The 19,016-nt window shown below is 39.1% G+C and overlaps 1 protein-coding gene across 1 annotated transcript in view; it reads right to left on the reverse strand.

The window, feature by feature from the left end:
* Window positions 1–9,855: 9,855 nt before the first annotated feature.
* Window positions 9,856–19,016, reverse strand: part of GUCY2F (guanylate cyclase 2F, retinal) — a 111,019-nt gene continuing 101,858 nt past the window's right edge. The window contains exons 18-20 of the mRNA XM_011951666.1: window positions 13,153–13,241; window positions 12,972–13,060; window positions 9,856–9,949 (exon numbers count right to left, since the gene is read on the reverse strand). Coding sequence (XP_011807056.1) covers window positions 12,973–13,060; window positions 13,153–13,241 — 177 coding nt within the window. The 3' untranslated portion in view covers window positions 9,856–9,949; window position 12,972. The remainder of the gene's footprint in view (window positions 9,950–12,971; window positions 13,061–13,152; window positions 13,242–19,016) is intronic.

Genomic DNA, 19,016 nt, shown 5'->3' on the forward strand with positions numbered 1-19,016 from the left:
AATATAAGTCAGGAAATTCTTCAGATCGTAGACCAAATAATCAAAAGTTGAGGTCTTTCCTTTCTACTGATGTAGTATAACTAACCAACTGAGCTCATCCAAAACACAGTCTGTGTGGCTTTTTCAATTGATGCCAAAGAGGAAGGGATAAAATGCAAGATCAAGGAGCAGGCTACAAATGATACTGCCACATGAAGACCTAATTAGTCACCAATGATTCATCAGTTTCATAATGGAAAGGGTTTGGAATATACTGAACTGAAATACAGAAGTTATTAAGGACACTTAGTGCATTTTCAATAGTGGATACTCTGCTGATAGCCAGTGTTGGAATTTAACAGCAACTATGCACCTGAAACAGGGAGAAAGGAAGTTCTAGTCCCAGCTCTGCCACTAGCCAGCTGTGCAAACTTTGAAAGGGTACTTTCTTTTCTGGGATTAGTTCCCCAGTCTGTGAAATAAGAAGGTTGAACCAAATGATCTTTGAAATCCCTTCTAGCTTTGAAATTCTATGACTCTATTTATTGGGACCATAAAAAGGAATCACAAGGTACAAAAACTAAATATTCGAAGGCCTATCAGCAGGACATTTTGGTAAATGACTAAGGATCTATACTGTCATCATCAACCACCAAGAATTTCTGTCTGTTAGCCAGAACTCTTGTCAATTGAGAAGAATGGTGTGATTAGTTACTGAAATGTTTACATTTGGCCTTATAATTTGGGGTTGCATTTTTATTTGAAAAGGTGCTCCTAATGCTTCAGGACTTCGCACCATAAACCAGAGATAGCCATGTATCACTTAACAATGGAAATACATTATGAGAAAAGCACCATTAGGCAATTTTATCATTATGTAAATATCATGGAGTGTACTTACACAATTTTTGATGGTATAGCCTACTACACACCTAGGCTGTAATGCATAGCTTATTGCACCTATGCTACAAAACTGTACAGCATGTTACTGTACTGAATACTGTAGTCAAATGTAACAATGGTAAATGCATTTGACTCTTGAACAATGTGGGGGTTAGAGGCGCTGAACTCCAATGCAGTCAAAAATTCACAAATAATTTTGACTTGCCAGAAAATTAACTACTAATAATCTGTTGACCAGAAGCCTTACTGAAACATAAATGGTCATATATACACCTACTATGTATCCACAAAAATTAAAAAAATTAAAACAGCCAATTAACACATATTTTGTATGTTATATGTATTATATATTTAATTATTACTATAAAGTTAGCTAGAGAAAAGAAATGTTATTAATAAAATCATAAGAAAGAGAAAATGTATTTACTATTTATTAAGTGCCCTTGGATCATCATAGAGGTCTTCATCCTCCTCGTCTTCACATTGAACAGGCTGAGGAGGAGGAGGAAGAGCAAAGGGTTGGTCTTGCTGTCTCACATGTGGCAGAGGCAGACGAGGTGGAGGAGGTGGAAGGGGAGGCAGGAGAGGCAGGAACACTCAGTGTGACTTTTGTTGAAAAATTCCACATATAAATAGACCCATGCAGTTCAAACCCATGTTGTTCCAGGTTCCAATGCATTTGTGTATCTAAACATAGAAAAGGTACAGTAAAAATGTGGTATTATAATCGTATGGGACCACCATCATATATGTGAACAGTCGTTAACCAAGTCGTTCTTCTGTGGCACATGACTGTATTGAAGCCGCACTGTAGAGGGCAGATTAGGAAGCATTGGGAAGTCCAGCCAGCCCTTCCTTGCTTCCTTTCTGCATGCTGAAGATGGCACTCTTAGAATGGTTTATACCAACAGTCTAAGAGAAGTCCCAATCTTCCCACCAGACTTGCTATCTTTTCTAACCACATTTAACATAAGGTTTTGCCATAATTAACTATTTGTTTCCAAATATCTTTATTTCTAATTCTTGTGGGAAAGCCTTGTTTATAAAATGGAGTAAAAAGGAAAGAAATTGTGCTAATAACAAAACAGGCTTGAAATTGAGTGATTCTGATAATTCATTCGTCCAAAGAATAGACTAAACTTCTATGAAACAGTGTGACAGGGTGAAAGTTATGAATGTGTTTATGTTCACAGCCTTTTCCCTGCCCGAGTGCATCAAGGAGAGGTTGGTTTTTGTTTTTTCAGATTCTCACAATTCCAACCACTCTCTCCTATTATTGGCAAAATTGATTCTTGACCTCTTGGGTGCAGAATCAAGAAGAGAAAACAAGAACACATGAGAGGCAGGGGGAAAAGATTTAAGCTATAATCTTAGTCAATATGCATAATAAAGCCCTCAGAGAGGGGGAGTATTGAGAAAAGTAATTGTTCAATCTGAAAGTACAGGAAAAGTTGGAGGGTGGTGATGAATTGAAGAGAGAGGCACTAGAAACCCCTGGAATATGATGCAAAAATAAATAAATAAATAAAAGAGAGGAAAGGAGATTTTAATGAGTTCTCCAAGGTTTTTGCTTAATGCAAGAATTTAAATTGTTTTAAAATTATTTTCGGTTGCTAGACTATGTCTTTGATCAAGGCACTACTCTGATACTCATTGAGAAGGGTCCTTACTCCATAAAAGCTTTACTAATTTCATAAATTCATCTCTCTGTGAAGTTGAGTGCCTTGCCCCTATAGATATGCAATGACACTTCATAGTAGATCTGGCAAATTGGCTTTTCCCAATAGCTAACCACCAAAGACAGTAAGTAATTGGCAGAGACCACACATTCTCCTTGAGGCAACCTTCAGGAAATTCAACAATAAATGTTCTATGACCCAGGAGGATCACTTGATACAGAAGACACTTGAGAGCTTATAAGGGTCATGTTAACTGTCTATTCTTGTAGGTTTTCTGTGCCAGGTCCCTATATTAAGCTAGATCAACAGAAAACAAATTACTGGAGCCATAATACCTTAGCTTTTTGGGTGGGGGAGATCCTCAATGGCTTAAGATTTGACATTTTACAGCCTTTTATTTCTTTTTGAAGAAGAAGAAAAGATATTTCCATTTGAAGATTGTGTCTATATCTTTTACAAAACCACATTGCCCATTATAATAAACAATATCTATTATACAGGATTCACATGATAAAGTCCTCCTGGAAATAAGTGGCAGGAAAAAGAAATCTCTCTAGGCAGATGAACTCACGGGCATGTTGTTGTTGTTGCCGTTGTTGTTGTTGTTGTTGTTGTTTTGGTTTTTTTTTACTTGGCAGAGAACTATGCAACTCAATTTTGTTTTTTTCTTCCCTTTTTGCTTTAACTACCAAGAAACTCAGAGTGAGATTTAGTGGGCAAATACAGTGATTTACCATGGGACTGTCTGAAGCTTCTAGTTATGTTTCTTATAACTTTTTCTGGTTTGGGGTTTGAACTGACCTGTTTTCACGTGTTCTTAACACTTGAAAACCACTTAGGTCTGTTTTAAGAAGGTGTGTCAAGGAATCATAGAACCAAAAGCTCTCAGAGTGGGAATAGAACTTGAGATATCATTTATCCTAACTCCCATACAATGCACAAAATATCATCTACTCTCTTCCCATTACATGATCATTTAACTTCTGTTTGAATATCCCTAATGACAGAGAACTCACCACCTCTCAGACTCTAACATTCATTTTCAGATAGCTCTGACTACTAGAAAGTTCTGCCTTATGTTGATTTTATGTCCCCAGCTTCCATCATTTGATTCAGATTCTATCTTCTGAAGCAACATAAAACCAAAAGAAATCCTGTTCTCCATGGTATCCCTTCGTATTTATTAAGAGAGCTATCTTGCCCTTCCTTTGTCCCTTAGTGTCCATTTCTCCTGGCTAAGTACTACAATTCATAAAATCGACTACCCTCAATGCCACAAGTTAAAACCATAGTAAACAATAACTAGATTGTTTTCAATGCACAAATGAGGCATGTTTTCACTATCAAAGGTTAGTGGTCCTCAAGAAAAAAGTTAACCAACTGTGACATACTAAAAATGTGACTTAATTTTGCTCTTTAGTATTTTATGAAGGAAATATAAAAACACTCGAACACTTTTCAGATCAAGAGCAAGGTATCTAACATCTAACAAACACAAGAAATACAATATATACTTTGGTTTTAAATAATAGCTATGAAGTTACATTATATATATATATGTGAGTATATATATATATATATATATATATATATCTTCACAGGTGGTGAGAGAGAGGGTGATAGTAAATGGATGGATGGGAACACAATAAAAACATTAAATAACAAAAGAAGGGGTAAAAGTGCTCAAAGATACATGTGCAGAAAGACATAGAAATATTCATTTATTTATTTAACATATATTTATTAAGTGCCTGTCATATGCATCAGGCACTGTGCAGAGTACAAAGATGAATTAAACATAGTTCCTGCCTTCAAGAAGCTTGTAAAATTTTTTTAAATCTAGGTCAAATATAGTTGAGACAAGAAGATAAGTAAACAACCGAAAAATAAGTTAATGTTACATAACCATTAAAGAAGTACAGGTAGGAATTTAGAAATGGAGACATATGATTATAGTGAATAAGGAAGGCTTTTGGTGAAAAGAGATATTTGTCTAGACTTTGAAGAATGGGTAGAATTTGGACATGTGGTGGTAGGAGACAGAGAAGGAATTTTAGGTAGAAGAAACAGCATGATTAATGGCATGAAATCAGAAAATGTCAAAGGAAAGAGCTAATAATAGATTTTGACTAGAGAATAAACTGCAAGAAGAAAGGTAGAGAAAGCTAGGTTGGAAACCAACTAAGGAATTTATAAAACTAGAAGAACATTGAAGTTTCTGGAGCAGGAAAATTATAGGAGGTGAACTGTGATCCCAGAAAAATACACTTAAATGTAGAAAAGATATACACACAGAAGGAAAAAAAGTTACTTCTCTGGAGTAACATAACCTTCTTATGATATGGTTTGGAATACTGTTACTAAAAACCATTAGAATAATGTTGTACTTTCTAATTATAAGCATAAGTGGGGATATTTTGTATTAACGTTTACCCTGTGGGGTCAGTGACTAAGTCAACCCAAATCTGACCAATGAGGTAGGTTCTACAGTCTCACAACCATCCAAAAAAATTAATCTGACCCTAGATTGCTCCTGGACCAAGGGATGCCCCACCAAAGAAGTTGAACTTATTTCTAAACCACATCAAAGATGTCCCAATGAAATTAAAATACTGCCACTAATAGTGAGCCAAAGTGAGTATATAGGTTAATGGTCACCTCTACCCCCAGTCTCTCTTTGAAAGAGATTCATTATTGCTTGACCTACAGCAAACCCAAACTAGCTCCATCAGCTAGTCCCTGAGAGGGCTCATTCTTATTACCAGTGCTGCTTGAGCAATTGTTTTTCCTATGATCTCTCATTCCAGGAAGCCATGGTCATGAGAAGTTCACCTGTGTCTATTCCCCATGATGAGCTCAACCACCCCTGAAGTAAAGCCCTTCTTTGGCTAGTCTATACCCAGTGGATACAAAATTGTACTCACAACTCAGGAAATTTCCTATCTCTGGAGGAGAAAGTTGGTGTCGACAAGTAGTAATCAGATTCAGTTCTTATCTTGCTTTAAAGTTCGCAGGTTTGGTTCCCCTCTGACTTCTCTCACTGTATATAGGAGCTACCATTTGGATATTGGGCACATTGAAAATATTCTTGGTGTTCTCCAAAGTCAGGCATCTCCTCATGTGTTTCTGAGACTTTAGATCTATAGGACTTGGGTCCTGTGCTAAAAGCTACAAATGAATCCATACGGCCAGGCAGAATTAGAGGTTTATTCTCCATTCACTTGGGCCAGATCATCTTAGATAGGGATGTATATGGATTAGATCCTGTCTGCATGGTAAAGCTTATTTAGTGATCAAGGAATCTGCTATCTTCCTTCTGTATTCTATTTCTTTCTGGATTGTGATGTCAGCAGTCACCTAGCTCAAAACACCCCAAACAAGAGTATTCCTGCCAAGCCCACACTTGTACATACATGGTTAGGGATCTTACCCCCAGAATTTCCAAGAAGTATTCCTAAGGGTCAGAGGTTTTCCTTGACAATTCAGATCTGTTTTTGACTTGTTAAAGCAAGTTCTTATTTACTAACTAGATGGTAACTTTAAAAGGATAGCTTCTCCTCTCAGAATCTTCATATTCTCCTTCATACTATAACAGGGTTGATAGTTTCCAAAGGCCCTGCCAGCTTTATGATTCTATGTGTATATTCATTTGCTTGGAATTAGTCACCTTTGAAAGATCTTTAGTGGCAACTGGAGCCACTCTAATTTATAGTGAGCCAAAGTGAATATATAGATGAATAGTCACTTCTGCTTCTCTCTTTGAAAGCGATTCATGGCCTACAGCAAATCCAAACTAGAAAATAAGTAAGATTGCAGGGGTTTTACAAACCACTCTAGGAGAAACACAAACAACACACAAATAACAGACATATAATGTCTTATAAAAGGTAACTTGTGTCCATGTCTATGGTCTACTCACCAATTATCTTGACCCAAGAAAAAGGCATGGACCACGGAAGGGGTGAGAGAGAATTCTATTGCGCAGACTCCACTATTTTAATGGGCTATAATCAACCAGTCAGATGGGAAATGCATTGATTAGGTCCACAAGTTTTGGTTGGAGAAGGGGTTAAAGTAAAATGGTCAATCCTCTGTGGCCTTTTGGCTAATTAATGCTTACTTGATTCAATTGAGTGCTTAAGTTACATTCGATTATTTGATGTCACATAGATGTGACCACCCAGTGCATGAAGTATTACTGTTTGGCTGTTTGCCACCTCCTACTCCTTGCAAGTTGATTCCAGTTGGATTAAGGACAAGAATGTAATTAAATGAGTAGTTTGGTAATAAAGTTGTTTATACTATGTCTAAGACAGGGTAGGAAAAATGAGAGTCCTTGCAACAATACTTCTTGTTAGAGTTGCTTTAGGTAGTAAACCAAGTTATGGCCCTCTGATGAAGTAGATAGCCATCTGCTATCTCCTCCTGCTTCACTATCCCAAGTGCAAGAAAGAATAGCTGGATCACTGAAAGCTGCCCAAAATCTAAACAGATTCAACCTCTACCATCAAAAATATGAATAATATTGCCAACAATAAAATAAAATAAAAGCAAAGTGGGTAATTTCAGAATCAGCTGAGTTCAGATATTCTTTGGCTAGGTAGATGCTATAATGACATGCAGTAATCTATGAAGTGAAGCCAAACAGGGAAGATAGAATAAAGGATCTAAAGGAATTTTGAACAATCCTAACTTCCTGTGTGCCTTTCTGTGTTTTTCTAAGTTTTCTACAATGAACATATATTGCTGCTGAGGTCCATAAGGAAAAAAAAAATCTAAAGAAAAGGACTTATATAATTCCCCATGGGATGATCACTTTATTAAGTTATGTTGTAAAGTACAGCAAAACCTCAAATAAGCAAAACCTAACTTGCAGTTCATTCACATTTGGCTTTGTTTTTCCAATAATTTATTTTTAAAAGATAAATCACAAGAAAACAAGCAGATATGAGAGATGTGATAAGACAAATTTAAATTTGCTTGAAAACTTTATTTGAATTGTTTTCTAAATAATTTATTTTATACAAGGAATATAAGGGTACTTAGGAAAACAACTGGAAAGAAATTTTTACTCCCTCTTAATGACCAGCTCAAGCCAGTGTGCTAGTAGCAACAGACAAATAGAGAAATAATCAGCTGTATGTGAGAATCATGCTGTACCTCACTAAATAAATCAAATAGTATATGAGAGTAGGGAATGGTTTTTCTTCTGATCAAATAATTAAAGCACTAAGAAAAATTGAAGAAAACTTAAGTTTTGGTCAATGCAGAAGGCCTTAATGAAGAAGAATCTAAAAATGGATGGAATAGTTTTACAAAGGGCCTCATGATAAAATCAAGCAAAGGAAGATGTGATCATGAACAAGACAGAATTAGTAGGCTTGACAAGATAAACTTGGTTGACATGCTGGACTAGAGAAATACTAAGGAGGGAAATAGGGAATAGGATCAGATACAAAGTTAGGAATCACTCTCAGTGGGTTTTGTTGCTTAATAAAAGATTTTGGCTGAGCAATGTTCATTTTGCAGGCCCACGCTGGAGCTCTAGGTCCTAGGGCTAAATAACTGAACTGTGTTTGGGAGAATACAAATTCATGGAGGATCTGGAGCTGCAGCCCCACTCCCACTTCCTTGCCCTCAATTATCCTTCCATATGTATACTGCAGGATAATGCTACCATCTCTGGAAGAAGAGAAGCTTTTTTATTGCCTCGCCAAGAGAAGATTCAAATTTTGGAGCCCTTTGCCCTAGGGCGAGAGAAAGAGAAAACAGTAAGTATGCCTTGTATATCCTAGGCCTTTCACAGGATTTCAATATGAATAATTCCAAGCCCCACACCACCACTATATTCCATAAACAGTTTGCAAATTCCTCAACTTTCCTGGATTGTTAAACAAATAAACATTATTACATTTGTCGCCCAAACTTCTAGTTAGGTCTTAAAAGCTCAGCTTTTGACTAAGACCTTGATGAAAATAGAGGATGATATTTTATGTGTCCTTCTCTGACATGTCTGGAAAAAGGAGTTAGAAACTCAACTCAAGGAAGTTGAAAGGTAACTTAAGCCTTTTCTGTGTCCTCTTGAACAGCTTTGGCATAGTAAATAGACCACCTGAGGCTGGCAGAAGTTGGATTCTGTTAAGAGATAAGTAGTCCAAGGGCCTTTGACTGAAGGTTGAAGGAAAACTGCTGGGAAGAACTTTTGACTCTAAGCTCAGATTCAGGGTGAGTTGATAGTGGAAAAATTAAATAATAGTGAGAAAGGTATCAAATTATACCTTAGGCATTTATTTCTTTAAAAGGGGTTGTACTAAAAAGAATTAACTGCTTTACTAGCTGATATGTTTGGGTTCAGTTGTTTTAATAAAGAGTTTTTTTAATATAATAAATGAGAGGAAAAGCTTGCTTAACTATTTTAAACATGCCTGAGACTTAAGCCTTATTGCTTTGGTCCACGTGACTGCGGCAAGCCACTGCCAATAACCCCTTGAAAGTGGAATCTGGAAAACTAAAAGCATAAAGTAAAAACAAATGTTCAAAGGGATTTATTTTAGGAGAAGGGGTAGAGGGTTGAAAGGCAGAGTGGGCAGGAAAAGGGAGGGAAAGTACAAAACTTTAAGGGAATCGCTCAGTTCAATCCATGATTTTTATATATTTTACCCTGACAATATATCGTACATTTATTCTGTCATGTTTAGAATACTACCCTGAGTCCCAGTGAAATACCCATCTAGTAAGGACAATCCAATTATGTTGCCTAACTTAGGAAAAGAGACCGTGACAGCTTTGGAAAGATTTTGAAAAATGAGCAATAAGGAAACAAAGAAACTTCTTAGCCTTCAGTTATCCAAACAACACAATTAACCAGACTCTTCTCCCTCCTTCTTCCTTATGCATTCCAGCCAATTGAGGTCACAATACACTGGGATTCAGATGTATGTTTGCTGAAGGTTTTTTTTTTCCTGGCACTAATCTTATAGTATCTGAGTTATAAATTATGTTCATTAAATACTTTCTAGAGATTAAAACGAAATGAAAAAGAAAACATAGTGCCTCCTACTTTTTTTCTGTGAAAAGAGAGAGCTTCTCATCTTCATCCAAGTTGGGCCTGCCACTTTGGAATGACTAAACTTGGAGGTGGCTCTCTACTCTTCAACAAGGTTCACATCTATTGCAGTTTACATTCATACAGCCTTGCTAGTGATAGCTGGGTACTGAGCGAAACTTTTAAAAATACTTCCCAGTGTCCTGCTCACACCGGCATTAGGTCATCCTCAGAGGTGTAGTCATTCACTAATTTCTTGCCCAAGCAGAACAATTTGTTGAACTGAAGTGAGCTTTTCCATTGCCTCACCAAGAGAAGATTCAAATCTTGGAGCCCTTTGCCCCTGGGCGAGAGAAAGAAAAAACAGTAACCACACCTTATATATCCTAGGCCAAAACAGTAAGCATACGTTATATATCCTAGGCCTTTCACAGGATTTCAGTATGAATGATTCCAAGCCCCATGCCACTATTATATTCCATAAACAGCTTGCAAATTGCTCAACTTTCCTGAATTGTTAAACAAATAAACATTATTACATGTGTCAGATTTGCATGATTAGACATTGCTATTTACAAGGGTTTTACAAATTTAACAAAAAAAGACGGCATGTTAATATACAGGTGGTCTCAACTTACTAATGAGGTATGTTCTACACATTTATAAGTCGATGATTTGGAACTTGGAATGGCTTCCTCCATAGTAACAGTGCTGTATGTGTGGTGGTCAGGTTTCTAGCCAGTCCACAAAGGCTGATTTAACCCACATGGAGCAGAGTTATATTAAAGCTCTCGTGGGGGTCCTGGGTCCTGATAGCAGAAGGAAAATGTGCTTTCTCTCCATTCAGTGAGTCCAATAAAGACTCAAAAGGCTTAAAAGAGGTGGAATCTAAGCTAACTTTTCCATCTTCATACTTACTTTCACCCTTTTCCTATTTCCCAGGGATCCACTGCTTTTGTGTTATCCCAAGTCTGCCAGTGTGACCCTCTATTCTTCAAAACTGCCAACTTCGCCATTTCTCCTTGTCCTAATCAAAATAAAACTGCCAAATCCTCCTGAACAGTTAGCTCAGTTCACCTTCATTATGATATGGGTGATTAATTGCTTCTCACCCTCAAAAAAGCACATCTATGATTAAAAGAGGGGGCTTATCAGCCCAAAATTAACCCCAGTTGGTGAAATGTTATAGAAAGTAACCAGATGATACAAAAACCAGGTTTGAGAAGTAGTGGATATTTGGGGACACAAGGTAAGAGTTATCAGGTTTCAGTTCAGGTTATCAGTTTCCTGCTTGAGAGGCAGCCCCTATAATCACTTCACCAAAGCTGTGCCCCCTTTCATAGCAGTTTTTCATCCTTCCTGTCCAACCTCACGGGGCTCTCTTATAGGTTTCAAGTTTTTCCTCAACATCTCTTACGATGGTGGCAGCAAGTCAGTGGCATTCATAGGTGTCATAGGTCTTTTGTAAGTTGGGTCTATCTCAGTAAGTGTCAGCTTGTAAATTCATAGAAAGTTGGAAATATTTTGGAATAGGCAGTGCTAGCAAGTAACAGCAACATAGGCATGCTTGGATTTAGGACAAGCCTTCTGAAATTTGTCAGGGGTGTACTTCTTGGGGACTTTTGTGATTTGTATAGGCCACCAAGGCCATGTGGTCAGTTAACAGGCTGATTGAAGTACATGTGTCAATGAGGCCAGGACCAGAGGTGGAATCCTCTCTTGACCCAATGGCTTCAATCTGTTCTATATATCTACAGTACACAGAAGCTGGCCCTCTGTCAAAGGGTTCCAGATGAGTGAATTTACAAATGACCTAAGCAACATTCATCTGTATGTCAGGAAAGCACTACCAAGCACACAGCCAATGATGGTGAGTTGCAGTATTTTGTGCTGCAAACTCCAACACATTCTTAGGAATGGATGGGCTCTTGTACAGTGCCTCCAATGCCACACTACCCTTCCAAAGGGATAAATCCTTCAAGAGCTTCCAAACACTTTCCTGAAGAGAAAGAGAGAGAGAGACAGAGAGAGAGAGGAGAGAGAGAGGAGAGGGGGAGAGGGAGAGAGGGAGAGAGGGAGGGAAAGAGAGAGAGAGAGAGAGAGAGAGAGGCTAGAGAGTATGTGTCTGGATCTGTGTGTGTGTCTGTCTGTGTCAGAGGTTGTTCCTGTGTTTCCCTACTCAAAGGAAAGAATGTTTCTGGAAATTGAAAGACTGTAGAACAAATCCTGGCCCCAGGTGTCAGAGAGTCAGAGGGTGATGCAGGAGGCTGCAGAAGAGCCACACACTCAATACAGAAGCCTTTGTAATGCATAAATGTTTACAACTAGTTCAGGGTACCTGTTATTGTTGCAGAAGTGAAGATGTATTGAGGTTTCCTTAGGACAGAAACAGTCACAAAGAATCAACAAAGTCATCAGAGGCCAGTAGGAGAATATGAAAATATGTGGATGCCTTTAGTAGTTGCTGCTAGAATTGTGATTATTCTGGGACAGGTTAGAGAACAAGGGAGCAGGAGTATGTGGAGATGTCTTAATGTTTACCTTAGACTCTTGTGATTTCCAAGGATATGTGGAGGGAGCGAAGTGTTTCAGGGTCAAAGTTTCCATGGAAGAGAGAATAAGAAAGCAAGATTTTAAAAAAGAAAAAAACAAAAAGCAAACATGATAAAGAAGATAAGAGATACTGAGAAGAGACAAAGAACACAATGGATTCCTCAGAGATAAATATGGATAAATATGTGGAGAGAATTCCTGATAATTAGGTGGTTGTTGCTGCTTCAGAATTGTACCATCCTAGTAGGGGAGGAAGGATGGGAGAAATTGTCCTGAATACAAGCCAGGCAGTTGAAGAGTAGCCAGTCTTATTTTGCTTGGAAGGCCAGCCGTGAAAGGGATCAGGCAGTGCCCCCGGAGGAAATGACATAAACATCCCCTCCAAGGTGGTCTTGCCAACAGATCCCAGGAATAGCAGGTAGTCCTATTACTATTGCCTAGACAGATGTAAGTCTCTAAAGATCTGATGTGGCTCACCATGTGGCCCAGGTGCTCAATAATAAAAGAGACAGGTGTACCTACCTGATAACTGGATAGCAAGGCCAGCTTTGTTAGCATTCAAATGTGTTGTCAGGGCAAGAGGCAAGGGTCTCTCTTGGGCCAGGGCAGACAACTTCCCTCAGGTGCAGTTCACCCTGCAGCAGGCCTCCCCACAACAAGGTTTTCACCCATTTTATTAAAGCGTGGAAATTCTCCAGCTCCATCACACTATACCAACAGAGTGTAGGCTGACACTGGCATGCATGCCAAAGGAAGCCCCAGATTTGAAAATTTGGCAAGCTGCTGTGCTCTGTTTTCCTCCTGGCCATTACCTTATGGCTTGTTTCTCACCAACTGCCTTTCTGCTTTTCTTCTTTGGAAGGCTGCAATTTCCACTGGTTGTAGGCCATGGCCCACTTGCCTGCAGGGCAGGGGAGACATCAAATAGGTAGTGAAGAAAGTGTGGCAGAGTATGGCATAGGAAGACTCCAATTAAATGTGAACTCCACTTACCCATCTTTGTCCACTGGTGGGGGCACGGGAAGGGGCTTCGTGAAGCCTTTTTTCCCAATCAGCCAGAAGGTCTCCTCTGTGCCTTTGCCCTTATTATAGAAAACATGAAAAATCTTAAGCATGTTATAATCAATATTCCAAAAAGATACAAGCATTCAGGTTGGCTCAGAAATTGCCTCACCACTCCCTGAAGTCTTCATCCCTACGGGGCTGAGCCAGAGCAGCCAGATGAAAAGTGAACACCATATCAAGCTGTCATCCAGATGCTTTGTCTCCCGCCACCATATAGCTTCATCATTGGGAATGTGTGGATGTTTGGCTTCACAGCAACCAAATGTCTGGATGCCCAGTTGAAGATTTTGTATGTCATTTGTGCCCTGATCTTTTGGCATTAGGTAAGCCATTGTCTTCTGTATCTAGGGTACATATATTCAGATTCTACCTACCTCCTTACCCTCTCATTAAATGGCTCTCACCAAACCCAAAAAGAGAGTAGAAATAGAAAACAGGCTGTTAAATTTTAAGCCTAAATTATCCTGGCTATTTTGAGAGGTCTACATTTGTGCAGTGTTCTTTTCTTCCAGCCAAGGGACTCTCACAGGTAGGGCAAGACCCCAAGTTGGCCTCCATTTATAGCTCAGTTAGTTGGTTGTCAAGAACCACAGGTCTGAGAAGAGAAAAGGAGTGTACACTCAAGCTAGTCACCCCAGGGCCTGAGTGATGACCTCAGAGGAGTCAAATTTTCTGCCTCTGTTCTGCCTTCCTCTCTTTCCAGTAAACTTTCCTCTCAATGTGCTTCTCTCTCCTCCTTTCATCTGTTCTCTCATTTCCTCTAATCCATAAGAAAAAAAATGTGTTTACCAAGACTGAGGAAAGTAATGGGATGTGTTTCCAACTCATTAATCTGAAATATGGTCCCACTCTCAGCAGCTCTCATTTGGAGCAGTTCTGAATTGTTTAACTTAGAAATTCCAATTAGAGTTGCCCCCTTTAAATATCAAATCCACTGTTTCCTATTTTACACCACATATATTTATCCCTTAACAATAATGACAACGACCATAATAATTAGCACATTTAATTGGAGAATCTCAAAGCATTTTGCAAATATTTGATTCAAGGCTTGAACAAGCCTTCTATGAGGCAAGTAGAAAGAGCATACCACTGTAGTCCAACCTCCATTAACTGGCATCAGACTCTCCCTAAGTCTCAAACAGTTCAAATAATTGGACTATTTGAGCCTACTCTGTTTTCAGAAGAGGTAAACAACTTGAAAATATATTCCTTCACCCATTCTTTCATTTATTCCACTCCTTCTGTACTAGGGCTGGAAATACAGAGATGGCTCCATCCTTAAGGAGCTCACAGTACGGTTAAACACAACCATTAGGCCATGTTTTAGGCCCTAAACACATTAAGCCCAACTCTTCTGCTTCCAAAGCTTTTTCTTTTTACACGGTACCTAGTGTAGTGTCTTATGCAGACAGTTGCCCAGTAAATAATCAGACTGTTTCAGTAATTGAAACTCTCAGCCCTTGTGCACTTGGAATACTCAAGGTGCCATTGGATCTTATTCTGGAAAAACATACTATTAAAGTTCAAACTCAAGAGTCCCCCACCCTCAGCCATATTTGACTGTTTGTCTTGAGATCTAGAGGCTATCAGGACAGCATGCCAATCTCCAAGGGAGCTTTGTAGATGCCAGAATTGTCCAAAGATTTGGGTGGGTCTTAGGACACACTGGGATGCCAAAACTAATGGTTGCAAAAGAGGATGGAAGTGTTATGGACTCAGGCAAGCTTCCAAATCAGAGTATGCAGGGGAGCTCCAGGGGCCCTCTGAGGTTTTGGAGCCCATCCAAAAGAATTCTTAGAATCCTAGTTCTCTGTTTACCTACCTGACTTCCACAATTTTGCTAAAGGGAGGAAAAGAGAGAAAACAAGTATGGCAACAACTAAAGCCTGAAGCAAACTCTTTGACCCAATATCAATCCCTAAGCAATCCTAGAGCTCCCCCAAATAATAGCATCTTACTTTGGCATGATGCTTCTGAGACATTTTGGTTATCTCTGATCTTACTTAATCCTCACAAAAATCTAGAATATAGGTTAATTATTAATCCCATTCTGCGAATGGGGACACTGAGGTTCCTGGAGATTAAATGACTTGTCAATAAATAGGCACAAATGGGACTTGAACCCATCTCCTAGGCACCAAATTTTAAATGCTCTTCCTTCCATACCACAAAACTTCTCCAACACACTGGAGTCAAAAGGTAGATCTAGAGGCCAAAAAGCAACTATTGGGAAATTTGAAGCTTGTGAGATTAATGAGCTTCCTGATAACCACAAGTCAGATTGAGGCCTCAATGTGGACAAATGAAAGCACGGAGAGAGGGTGAAATTACTTGTCTGATATCAGACATTAAGTCAGTTATGGGGCAAGAATTTAAGGCAAAACTTTCTGACCTTCATGGATCTGTCAATACAATCTCATCATTTCTTAATTCAGTTGCTGGTGTGTGTGCATGTGTGTGCTTATATGCACACATGACTGCTTGTGTGTGTACGCTAGGGGTTGGGGTATGAGTAGAAAAGACTGGGGAAAATAAAACAAACACTAATACTTAGGAACTTGAGAACCAAATACTGTTTAACCCCAGAATTCAAAGACAAGTTCAGAAAGTGCTCACCTCTAGAATGTAAATTAGTACAGCCATTACAGAAAACAGCATGAAGATTTCTCCAAAAAGTTAAAGTAAAATTACCATATGATCTAGCAATTCCACTTCAGGATATTTACTCAAAATATTGGAATTAGTTTGTCAAAAAGATATCTGCACTCCCATGTTCATTGCAGCACTAGGCACAATAGCCAAGTTATGGAATCAACCTGTTTATCAACAGATGAATGGATAAAAAAGTAGCGTATACACACAATGGAATACTATTCATCCTTTAAAAAGAAAGAAATTCTATCACTTGTGACAACATGAATGGAATTGAAGAATGTTTGCTAAGTGAAATAAGCCAGGCACAGAAAGGCAAATACTGCATGTTCTCATTTATATGCGGAATCTAAAACAATTGAACTAATAGAAGCAGAGAGTAGAATGGCGGTTACAGAGGCCAAAGGTGGGTGAAATTAAGAGATGATGGTATAAGAACACAAAATCTGTTCAGTTAGACAGGAGGAATATGTGTGATTTTTTCAGCTCTATTGCATATCATAGTGAATATAGTTAATAATGTTGTACATTTCAAAATCACTAAGCAAATGCATTTCAAATGTTGCCACCACAAAAGAAATGTTAAGTATTTGAGGTGATGGATATGTTAACTGGTTTGATTGAATTATTCCACATTGTATTACTAAATCATAACATCACTTTGTACCCCATAAAAATACACAATTATTAATTGTCAGTTTACAATAAAAAATTACGAAGTATTTATAAAGTGTCCACCTCTGACAACAACAACATAAACTGGCTGAAGAGCAATCATTTGAGAAAGTCTCCCCAGAATGTAACTCTACGTAAAAGCTTCTGATAAATACAGCTGATAAGCCTAGATATATTCAAAAATCTCAGCAAGGAGCTCCACACTTGTCAGAAAAACAGTGACTGAAACAGGACTCATGTCCGAGAAGAGGTAATACAGTGACTTATCACTAGCCCATCAGGAGAGAAATATTGAAAAAGCAGAACTGGCCAGCTAGGCATTGATAATTTGTTGCCAGTATAGTAGAAGAGGGGGTTGAAGTGGGCAATGGGCAGTGGGCACAAGAGGCCGAGCTTCTCATCTCTAAATGAGTCCTTCCCCAAGCTACTTCAGCTTCCTCACTTTGTTCTCTTTCTTTGTAACCTCAACCCAGCCAATTACTCAACTGCCCTATGTTCTCCTCTCCCACCCAATTAATCCATGTTTTTGATTCCACTAAGGGAAACAACATAAAGTGTCATCAACCTAGTGGAGGAGATGGGGTGGGGGGAAGAATGTTCTTACTGGATACAAACCTTGAGCCCAAGAGAAAAGGCTTTAATGGAGGAATTTCAAACATCAGTCAGTTGGAAGGAAAAGACATTTCTAGCCATCAACTTTGAAATCACACCGGGCTCACCATCAAATGTGATATTTCTGCCCCATGTGCTAGAACAACTCTTGCTTCTAGTAGCACAGAGTGGATGAGGAGTGAAAATGTTGAATCAGAATTTCTGAAGTGTGCTGGTGACATGGTCTTATTGGGGGTATATTGCATGTCCCTGGTGGACCAGAAACCCCATGCCCCCCAGCCCCTATGATGCAATGTACGACACCTGTTTCTGGTGGGGAGGTAGAGGGTACAGACACAGAAAGGATCCCTCTGCCTCTCCTGACCTTTCCTTGGGCCTTACTTCCTCTCCTCTTCCTTGTTCTCATTGCCCCTTCCTTTCCTCTGAGGCTCCCTCTTCTCTTCCTTCTTAATCTCTCCTCCTCACAAGGACCCTGACACAATAACCCAGGCCCAATGTGGCATCAGGGAAAGGCTCCTCTTCCAACCTGCTACAAAATGTTCCCAGATTCCCTGGGGTTGAGGAAACCATGAAGCTGCAAAGGGCCCTTTTGAAGTTAAGTCCTGATTTTGTACTTGAAACACCCAAAGATGTGAGTGCTCCTGAACTGAATTTGTGGGACAATAAAAACCATGGGGACAGGGATGCATTTTCATTTTTCAGTTTCAAAAGTGGCAACTCTTCAGTTTTTAAATGAGGGATCTCCGCCCAGCAATGCAGAGGAAAAGGTCTTCAGGAAACCAAGCTGCATTTCTACTCCTCTGTTGAAATATGACATAATGTATAGAAGGATCACAAAAGCTTTGAACAGTTAGATTTGCTGCCCAAGTAATATCCCTGTCCCCATCATTTCACCGTCTGAGTTCTCTGCAAGAGGTGGGAAAGGAACCTCTGTCCCCTTGTAAGTGACTCATCCAACCTACTGGAAGATACTAATGACCTATTGGAAGGAAAAAACTAGGACTCGCCATAGGAGGAAGTTATCAACTAGAATTAGACCTTCCAAATTTTAACGTCTAAAATCTAGCTACATGTAACTTGCCACCATTTAGAAAAGGAATGCCAAAGTCAGAAGCTAATTGTGCATTACTTAGTGCCTGCTCTTGCTTTGCCCAAAAATAATCACTGAGAAAATCATCTTCATGGAGCATGATGTCATGGAAAGGTCGCTAAAAAGGAAGTCAGGCTTCCTGAGTCTTGACCTGATTCTGCTATCAGTTGACGGTGTGACCCTGCTCAAACTACTTCACCTCTCTGGACCTTGGTTCTTCATCTGAAAATGAGGGAGTTAGATTGTTATATCACTGAGCTCTCTTACAACTGGGTCAACCGGTGGTCTTTGGGTCATTCAGAAATAGATAAATAGAATGTAGTGGAAATGGCAATAAAAGAAAACTAAAATTATTGTAATCCTATATCTCAGGTCAAGCGATAACTCTAACAGGGAAGAAGGAGTTACAAAATGTTCGTCTTTCATAGAAACTGACTTTGTTCCTCCTGGTTTCTTAGGGAAAGAAAACGTCTCTCTGCAAATAGTGTGCCAATGGGTGCCTTTCACCCAGGAAGGGTGGCCGCTGAGAAAGTGAATAGAAAATCCAAACTAACAAATACTGTGGCTTATTGAACAATGGCTGGCACTGCCAAAGAGTGAACAAATGCAGGTTAGAAAATGTAAATAGGTTTTTGAGGCGGAGCAAGATGGCCGAATAGGAACAGCTGCAGTCTCCAACTCCCAGCGCGAAGGACACAGAAGACCGGTGATTTCTGCATTTTGAACATGAATAGAATTCATTCATATGAAAGTCAGGATT

Source organism: Colobus angolensis, unplaced genomic scaffold (genome assembly GCF_000951035.1).
Source record: "Colobus angolensis palliatus isolate OR3802 unplaced genomic scaffold, Cang.pa_1.0 Scaffold324, whole genome shotgun sequence".
NCBI classification, from domain to species: Eukaryota; Metazoa; Chordata; class Mammalia; order Primates; family Cercopithecidae; genus Colobus; species Colobus angolensis.